Consider the following 10,233-nt stretch of genomic DNA (forward strand, 5'->3'; position numbering starts at 1 on the left):
AGAGTTCAGTTCCACAAAAATTGCTCATTGATTTATCTTCTTTATGAACATATTTTAATGATATTACTTTTAAAGCTTCATGTCAATTTATCGATGGTTAGGATAATAGCATTGCACTGCAAATTTAACAAGGACAGTAAGAGACTTGAAGTTTGTAGTATTAAATAGTATTGTATATTTGTATTTAGTATTTATACAATATATAGTATTGAGCAATAAACTTTTATTTAAATACAATTTGTATTAGGTACAGTTCTATATTAATGAAACAATAATTATAGTAAATTCGTTTATTTATGCATTGTAAAAATATATTAATTAGTTTAAGTAAATTTATTTAATATAAGTGAGCTTGATAAATACATAAACCAGTGCATAGAATGTATGTATATTGTATATAATATATTGAATCTATTAAAGTATATAAAATAAATATCATCAAACCGTTAGTACATGGTTCACAATTTCATTTACAAAGTCATTGCAATCATTAAATTTATTGTTTTCAACAATCCAATCCCATTCTAAATGGTCATCCAAATCACATTCTGATGTTGCATCGTCAACTCCTAAAAACCATACACATTTGCATTAATAATAAAAATTACAAAAATAATAATTTATTTTCTTTAAACATATTAGATATTTAGACCTATTTTATATTTAACCTATGCACCTAAATATCTAATTATAAATTATACGAGTACAGACATTATAACACTTTTACTCAAAGAAAATACCCATGATTTTATAATTTTATTCAACTTATCATAAATAATAATAACAACTACAAATACCTAGTTTAATAAAAATAAGATATTAAAATTAATAGTTTTTAATCAGTTAAAAATGTAATTAATATAAAAATCAAAGTGATTATACTCTGTTCCAAGAGAGAACATGCCACGGCTTGACCAAAATCAGCTTTTCTGTGCATCCCCAAACAACACCCTGCCATGGGAGAACCAGTTTTGACAGCAGGGTGACACGGGAGGAAAGGGGATCCACAGAACTAGCATGTTCAATTGTGAAACAGAGTATAGTATAACTACTTTTATTAAACCTTTTACTATATTTAAAATTTATGGGAATAAATAATTGAGCTATAATCCAAGTCTCAAATAGCAATAACAATTTTAGTACCAATACATTTATAATAGATTGCATATTTGCTCTTTAAATGTTATCAACAATAAAACAGTTGCATGCACTATTAATATTTGATCCAATTATCCTTTGCCAACTATTATTAATAAGTAGGTTATATAATATTATAAAGTGGTACCTTTAATACTTTATGTTCATATAACTATATGAAATAATCAATTTAATTTATTTTACCAAAGCACGAAGAAAGATATTTAGATATAAGATATCTTAATTTGTGTACTAAAGTAAAGTATTATAAGTTTAAGTTTTAAACCACAATGGTGTCATATTCTAAGTGGATATCACAATAGGTATTTAATTATATTACCTGAATAAGATAATATTATAAAATACTTACTAAAATCATAATTTTATTTTCTATTCAATATTTACCAAAGAATTATAAGGTGGTAATAAGTATAATACATACATGTATAGGAATTGCATGTACCTATGTAAATTCAGGCAAAAATGTCAACAGTATAAAAAATAAAATAAATAAAATTAGTTTGCTAAGAATCTAGCAGTGCCAAAATAATAACAAACCCATTTTTGAATATGTAATAATTCAATGATATTATGCAGTAAAAAGCTGATTTATGTCAGATGTAGTCAGGATACAAACAAAATTGTAACAAAACAATGTATACCTACTCTCATACAGACTATAGAGTGTAACAAGAAGACCTGACAAATGAAATAACTTGTTTTAATCAATATTTTTCTATATAGTTTATTTACTTGTGTGCTATATACAATATACATAGACCTATTAACTTAAGTTTATATACATAATACCTACATAATACCACGTTTTTATTATTATTTTTTATTACTGACAGTATATAATTTTAAATCTGGTTTAAATATTTTTTGAAAATTTAAAAATGGCCTGTTGATAAATCTGGTTTATAGAAAAACCAGATTGTTGAGTGTTTTTTGTGTGCGTCAACACCTTTTGGGGCAGTAAAAAGGCTTTGATTTTTTACTTGTTTATTACATTCTGGTAGGAAAGTGAATCTAGTTAGTACTTTGGCAAGTTAAAAGTAAAAGATTCTCAGTACTTTTCAAAAGTGTCAGGAAAAACAGATTTTTTACACAAAATCAATTGATTTTATTTTTTGGTATAACTCTAAAAAAAATATAACCATAATTACATAAAATTTTCACTGAATGTTTACACTTGCATTTTCTATACACAAGGTTCCTCATAAGTAATTATAATAGCAGTTGAGGAGATATTAAAGATCCATAAGTACAAATATTTTCAAAATATCAAAAATGCTCAAATTATTTTATAGTTAAGACATAAAATGTTCAATTTTTATAGTTAAAAATTGAGTTTAGAACAGATTCTCATAAATAGTTTATAATGTAACTAAAAAATCTACAAAATATATGAATACCGTTTTTTTTATAGACATTTTAAGTTTAAATTTGGACAGAATTAGAAATTCAAACAAAGAATAACAGTTTTGGTTTTTTTGTTGTTAATTAAAAATATTTTTTGTGGGTACTTGAAACTTTTAAAGTATATTATTATATTTTATACACATAAACACATTTTCAATTTTTCCAGGCAAAAATGAATTTAACCTACTCTAGTAGTAATGCTTAATAGTATATTAAATTACTTTAATCACAATAATATCACAAAATATACTTAATAATATTATTGGGTGACAGACCGTCTTCGCTCGGAATCGTTTTTCATGTACAATGATTTAAAATCATTAAATTCAAATTTAACACGTGATCCATTATAGTGACACTTAATGTATAGCAGAGCGTTACCCACTTACCCCAATTTTATTTTCAGTATTATAAAATAAGTTAAAGTTTTTATATTATATTTGTTGTGCAAGCATAAATGATATAAAAAAATAATTTAAAAATATTGATTAGAATTAATTATTTAATTTGTCAGGTCACCCTGTACACCTGGGTAATTATTTATTCAAGTAAATATGAGCATATCTAAAAATAGTTAAAAAAAAGAAAGAATATTGTTCCAGATCAGCCACAACTGCCAAGTAATAACATTTTTCTTCAAAAGACCTCTAAATATTTATATCTTAATTTTTTCGTCCGATTAATCAGCATTTCACTGTAGCAACAGTACCATTATATCAACATATCATTAAAATTATTAATTATCATTCAAAAAGAATTTAAACTGGAGACTTTTTCCAGAGACTAGTTCTGTGTAAGTACCCTGTATAAAGTTCCATCCTCTTTCTTTTCTTGTGCATTCATCTGCAGTGATTCTAATCAGTTTTAAATTATCATAATTTGATTTGAACCATGCAATATCAGTCTTTCTTCTAGCATCACTCACAATCCATATATCTTTTGAATGGTCTAAAATAATATATATTTTATTTTAAGAAATTACTATTTTTATGTATTATAGATAAGTTATGTAAATATACTAACTTTGATCATACATATCTATTGCCATACGACAAAAATAACCATTATCATTTGTGCGTACATTTTCACTCCATTCAATCATTGACTTTCTGTGTTGTTCCTTCATTTCACCATCACTGAGAAGCTCATCCAATTGAAGTGATTTAGTTTGGGCCCAGTGCTTTTTTATGGGGCCCGAAAGACGAATTATCACACATTTTTCTGATCCAATTCTATAATTGTTAAGTTTATATAATTGATTATCATAAATATAAAATTAACAGTATAATTTTATTCTACAAACAACATTTAACAACAACATATTCCATGGGACTTTTATTATTTCATCAAGTTATAAATTACCTATTTATAAATAAAAAAATGTTTAAAGTTCTTACAAGTATTTTACAAATTATTAAGTTTTTCTAAAATTTGATTTACAATAGTTTCTACTTCGGCCATTGCACCAATACCATGATCACCACACATTAATGTCTTAACAATTGGAGGAATCAGACAATATCCCCATGACGCCAACTTATCCACTTGATCTTTAGTTACTGGATGATTCCACATTTGAGTATTCATTGACGGACAAAACAATACTGGTTTTGAAACGTTCCAAGCTCTAACAATGCATGTTAATAAGTTGTCACAAATTCCTGCACTCACTTTAGCCATAGTATTAGCACTCAAAGGAGCAAGTACCAATAAATCTGCTTTTTTTGAAAGTTCTATATGCAAAACAGGATCTCCTCTAGTTTTCCAAGCATCCCATTCATTTTGATCAGTATAAACATCAATTTTAAAATCGTTTCTAATTTTATCGACATCAAAAAAATGTTTACTAGCTTCTGTGACGACTAATGTTGTGCAAATGTTCTTTTGAACGAGTTGAGATATAATATCTGGTATTTTGATTGCAGCAACACTTGCACTGCAAGCAATCAGCACATGCGGCATTGTTATTGAGTTGAATTACTGTCCTTGGTATTTTTGATGTCAGCCAATCCAAGTTTAGTCCATTCTTCTTTTGCCATCAAATCGTTTTGCATACGGCAATCCAAATAATCTTTGGCCTCTTGACGACACTGCGAATTGTCCCCGCTGTTAACACTTAAGCAAAACATGTATTTGTAAGCAGTTTTTTTACACTGGCCTTGGTGATCTAATGGGAAACTACCCTTTTCAGGAGGTGTTGGTTGAAAACTTTTTTGGCCAAAAGTTGCAGAAGACATGTGGATACGCAATAATTATCCAACAAGAACAAATAGGATTCACAGAACAATGAAATTCTTAACCATGGAATACACTTTAATGATTATAGGTAATATACAAACTTATTATTATTTATTACAGAATAGAGAACAAAATAAATTGTAGAGCTTTTTTTTTTATAGTAGCTACACCATAGAGTATTAATTTATTGCTCTCACTTAAAAATTGTTAATATTTCACCAGCTATCAGTAATATATCACAGTTCACCGAATGAATAAATTTATGTGATACTGTGATAAGAACAATTACGATAATGGTATCTTACTTTTTCAACTTTTCACTTTTCACATCATAGTTCATACAATGGTAGCATAATAATATATTGTAACGCCGTGTTAAAACTCATTAAAACAAAAGTAAAGTCCAATTGTTTTTCCATTGATCGCACAAGTTTTAAATTAGGTGCTCAATTTGAAAGGAATATAGGATGGCCCTTGCACATTAACTAAATCTAAATTTAACATAGGTATTTAACCGATTATTATTATTCATATAAATCATTAATTAGTAATAAAACAGTCTAAGTGTATTACAGTTTATTATACAAAGGTTATAATATTATCTTAGCTACAATCAATTCGTACGATATAAAAATGTCTAAGTTGCGATTACATTGCACGTCTTCCCATTTCCTGAACTTCTTTTCTACTATCAATATTTTGTGTTATAAATACAGAGTTGATCCGGAGTATTGTGATTTCTTTTCGTATAAAGTTGATCCTCATGTATTGCTTACGTTTGATGCGTTCGAAGTTTGTTCTGGTGTGGGACAGGTCTTTATCAACCACCGTCGCGGTGACTTGCACGGTGTCCGGGTCCAAAACGGGCCTGCCGATCAGCGTGAAGTCTTTGCCGCCGACCAACAGCACTTTTTGCAACTTGATACGATCCCCGACATTTGGGGGCCAGTAACCGTCGATCAGCACCAGATCGTTGTCGGTGACTTTGAACTGCTTGCCGCATATATGTACGACGGCAAACAATCGGTTACTGTTTTTTACTGCTTCGTTGACGGTTTGTATTACAGTGTCGGAAAACGTTTTGTGCGCGATCGTATTGTCGACAACATATTCCTGACTGATTGGCGCTGAAAACGATCGCACGTTTAGGCTCGACGCAGCGGCAACAGCTATTCGGTTTGTGGACACGGTTTGAACGGTTTTGCTCGCGAGCTTCAGTAATTTATTGCACAGCATTATAGCTGTCCGAGGTGTTTGGACACAAGTAAATTTAGTAACAGCTCAAAAACTATCCGAGTAATCAATCACATGGATAAATATTATAATATGAAACCGGACATGATACGACAAACGTTAATAAAACAATTAATAATAGGTATTAGGTAGCGTTTAAAGACTCAAGTTTAAAATGTTTAAATATTGAGAATTTCGATTTACGAATTTTTACATAACCTCAAAATCCAGAAACTATTATCTGGACGATAAGAATATTATTATTATTATTATTATTATTATGTATTAGAATATTTCGAAAAATATCGTAATTAAAAAGCTTTTCAGTAGACATAATATTATTGCAGATAGACCCTATGGCCGTGTATTATTGCGAATAAAATATTATGTTTGGTAAGGGCGTAGTGACCAGTGACGTAGCCGCGTTCAGAGGGTAATTTTTATATTATACAATTTATAAGAAATCCGACACAATAACAATTCAACTGTTAATACGGCGGTGGTGGCTAGACTGTCAGCATGTAGTCGCGGGGAGCGGTTTGGTTAATGATTATAATCACAACAACAACATCACAATAACAATTCCTAATTCCTATTCTAATTTTCATTGAACGCTATTCATGAAGTACGAAATCCAAATTTGTCATAGCATTGTAATCGTTACATTTACCTAACGTTCGTAAAATATTTTACTCTCGGACGATTAGACATTGAGATAATATTATCTTACGGGTTTTTATTTTATTAATTTTTACGCCGTCGTCAAATCGCGCGCGATAAGGGCACGACGTTACACTGTTACAGTATCACTCATTTGACGACGAGTTGGCACTATATTATAGGCAATCTACCAACGCTCATCTACACGTTAAATGTCATCGATTAATAATATTATATCGGTCGTCACCTTTTGTGGATCGCGTCCGTTATGTAATCCTTTCCGCATTTCCGCTTGCCGCTGAACACGTACACGGCCTTGGGGCGTTGACGCTCGGCCACTGCAGCTCCAGACATGATCTACACCTATGTGGCCACGTAATATCGATGTCTCGGCGGTGACCAGTGACGAGTTACGACTACGGCCCGACACCTGAGCGGTGAACCGCTTGCGCGTGACTCGTCGCGCGTCCGCCGCCAATGGTTCTTAAAACGGCGTCAGAACTGAGCGTAGAATTAGTGTAGAACGCTGAACGGCGGCTACAAAAATTATAATTGCCCAACTATCAAGCCCAGTGCTTATAATGATGATTAATGGTAATAATATTATGAATTATGATATTGTTGATCAAACATTTTTCAAACAAATAATAATGGTCGACGGACGCTTCCCATGCCGGACGATTCATTGAATTATTTTAACCTCTAAACCGTCGAGGTGAACCAACACGGTCGTAGTCTGCGTTTCGAGCCCATAATGGGTGTATTATGATACTTGCTTGTTGCTTACCTACCAAAATAGTATTCATTTTGTACGCCTAAGTACCTAGGTAGTTAACGCGTCCATGAGTCGTGGGTAGCTATGTTTAACCTATATTTATAATCGCACGATTCTATATTCTGACAGAAATGAATCATTATCCTATTGACTTTATAACGATTATGTCATTAAAAAATAATAATATTATGCACCTAATATATTATTATTATAATAATTGCACGTACCTATTACGCGTTAATGCAGTAGAACAGAGTATTATATAGCTATGAATAGATGCGAAAAGTGCGTGGCCAATGTTAACTATGATGCCTATAATATCACAGAATAAGACAATATCATGTCTATATCTTGCCTATTTCTTTTATCTGTTTAGTATATTATTACTATGTATATTATATTGTATCTACAGGGAATTTCTGAAACTGAAATGCACGTAATAGCAAATCAAACTACTTTTTATTTACAGAGTGATCATATTAACTTATATTCTAATTTACGTCTTATTATGCTCATTTGTACAGATTTTTCTCAACATAAATGTATGTCATATATTTTATTTTTGAAACACGCTTGATATATTATTATGATTACAATGAATAATAATTATTATTATCATTATATTAAAAAACCTATAGTACCTACCTAGTATGTAAATTAAAAAAAAAAAATCTATTTATTTATAATTTTCATAATATTGATAACACGGCAATTAGATTGTATTTTATATTCTGTGATTTACTGATTTACCTAATTCTCTGTTTATATTATCATTTTGGTTTTTTTCGGGGATCGTGAAATTACGTTCAATATCATTTTGTTTTATATATTTTTAAATATGAAAATGAGATCTTTGATGCCAGACATCTCAGTAACTACTCATCCGATAATCATGCGTTTTTTTTTAATAATAGGTTTTAAGCATAGTAAAGTGTTTCCTCTATCGATGTGGGGTCTCTAGATATTGTATTGACTTATGTACCTATGGTATTCGTGCTTTAATGTGCTGGTATTGAAAATGTATAAAAAAAAGTATTATTTGAACGTGAACAGCGGTAAAATATTACCGAAATACACAAATGTATCACCACATGTTTTTTAATTTTTCCCGGGCGAAGTAAGGTTTTACAAATAGAGTACCTATATCTCAAAGAAAGTTTTTAAATGTTTTCAACCCCTATAGGTAGGTAGCTAAAGTGTAACTCACACATGTATTTCTTTTCAGTCCGTGAGAAACCAATATTCTTTTGGTTTATTTAAATGGTTGCCACTGGTTAGTTACATAATAAGTAATAATTAGTATAAATGTGGCATACACATTATTTTTCTAAATATATTTTTTTTTAAAAACTAAATCTTTGGCACAGACGAGGTAGGGCAGGACAGCTAGTATTATATACGTAAACAAATATTTGATTTTCATGAGCTAAAACGAAAATCCTGTGGGAGCCATCCTGTAAAAACCTATAGGGGTTGAAAACAAAGCTGTAAAACCTTGGTGAATCTGAAGGAATATGGCGTGTTCAAAATGTGGTGCCAATTGGTTCGGTGGTTTTTGAATATAAGTCCAATCCAAATGTGCATTCATTTTTATATAAATATATAGAAAATTACCATTTACTTATTAAATACGTTTTTAATTACCAATACCATTATTATTATTTATATGAAATTATTGTATATTATTATTATTTTATAAGCATTAAAAACACAGTTAAGTATATTATCATGTTATAGCCTAAGGGGCAAAGGCTATGGCATAATGTTCTCATAATGCATAATATTATATACTTAATCATATATTTCATATTTGTTTTGCTTTTTCAAATACGACATTCAATATAATATAATAATATTATTATTGTTTATAAATTAACATTTAAAACAAAATATTTACAAGTAAGACTAGGTAGAGAAATAATTATTATGTATGCCTTATAATAATATCAATGTTAATAATTTTAAAACGTTCTTCTGCACAGTAATGCACCTATTTTGCCTATACAATACGCCTATGGGCTATAGTAACAAATTCTGAAAATGAAAATGATAGTTATATTACACTATTAACTGATAGAATATTAATTGTTGTAGAGATTTAAAGAGATCAAAAATATTGTAAATATAAATATTTTTACTGTTGAATTTATTGAAGTAGGTAATATCATATTATACTATACTCGCTTATAGTATGATAAATAAGTTGCTTTCTATAAATTGTTTATTAACTTTGGCAATTACAATAATTTTTACAGCGATAGGTATACGTTGAATACGTTCAATAACCTATACCATTATAATATTATATTATGTTTCTCAAACGTCAGTTACAGAATCACCCAATCTCAATCCAAATTCTTCAGTATAGCTATGGAGAGCAAATTCAATTCTTATGTTAATATGGTATTCCATATAACGCGCAAGAACCCTTACAATACATATTAAGTTGTTTTCACGAGTGTTCTTTATGAAATGTTGATAACAACGTGTACCTACCATCTAAAATCTTCTTTTCTATTATAATATAGGGAGTATGTTTTTTTCATTCACACAAAAAATTCGCATAAATTATCTGAAGCAAAATGTTAGCACAATATAATACCTTATACCTTATTTGCCTTCGTAATTCTTGCATACAACTCTAATATGCTATAGTAGCTATAACCTATGTATATTAAAAACCCTTAAAATATTATTTAACTTGTTTAATCTAAATTTAATGATTGTAAATAAATATAATGGTTTTTATTTACTAAATTATATTT

The 10,233-nt window shown here is 29.4% G+C and overlaps 3 protein-coding genes across 5 annotated transcripts; all 3 read right to left on the reverse strand.

Moving 5' to 3' along the window:
* Positions 1 to 275: 275 nt before the first annotated feature.
* LOC132953363 (phosphopantothenoylcysteine decarboxylase-like) lies at positions 276 to 7,574 on the reverse strand. Of its 3 annotated transcripts, XM_061025845.1 has the most exons (4): positions 6,941 to 7,284; positions 3,586 to 3,794; positions 3,364 to 3,510; positions 276 to 569 (listed from the first exon to the last, which is right to left on the reverse strand). In XM_061025845.1, exons 1-4 carry the CDS (start codon positions 7,045 to 7,047, stop codon positions 439 to 441), a joined length of 594 nt encoding a protein of 197 aa, XP_060881828.1. In that variant the 5' UTR covers positions 7,048 to 7,284; the 3' UTR covers positions 276 to 438. The 3 variants fall into 3 exon arrangements, 2 of the variants coding, with proteins under 2 accessions (XP_060881828.1, XP_060881829.1); XR_009665601.1 differs by lacking the exons at positions 3,364 to 3,510; positions 3,586 to 3,794 and having other exon boundaries at positions 434 to 569; positions 6,941 to 7,574; XM_061025846.1 differs by lacking the exons at positions 276 to 569; positions 3,364 to 3,510; positions 6,941 to 7,284 and adding an exon at positions 4,003 to 4,524 and having other exon boundaries at positions 3,592 to 3,794.
* On the reverse strand, positions 4,527 to 5,146 carry LOC132953365 (cytochrome c oxidase assembly protein COX19-like). Its single transcript, XM_061025848.1, has one exon. The coding sequence runs from the start codon at positions 4,797 to 4,799 to the stop codon at positions 4,527 to 4,529; it is 273 nt and encodes a 90-aa protein (XP_060881831.1). The 5' UTR covers positions 4,800 to 5,146.
* LOC132953364 (large ribosomal subunit protein bL21m-like) lies at positions 5,362 to 6,864 on the reverse strand. Its single transcript, XM_061025847.1, has one exon. The coding sequence runs from the start codon at positions 6,034 to 6,036 to the stop codon at positions 5,449 to 5,451; it is 588 nt and encodes a 195-aa protein (XP_060881830.1). The 5' UTR covers positions 6,037 to 6,864; the 3' UTR covers positions 5,362 to 5,448.
* Positions 7,575 to 10,233: the final 2,659 nt, after the last annotated feature.

The sequence above is a fragment of the Metopolophium dirhodum genome, unplaced genomic scaffold (assembly GCF_019925205.1).
Source record: "Metopolophium dirhodum isolate CAU unplaced genomic scaffold, ASM1992520v1 scaffold2, whole genome shotgun sequence".
Classification (NCBI taxonomy): domain Eukaryota; kingdom Metazoa; phylum Arthropoda; class Insecta; order Hemiptera; family Aphididae; genus Metopolophium; species Metopolophium dirhodum.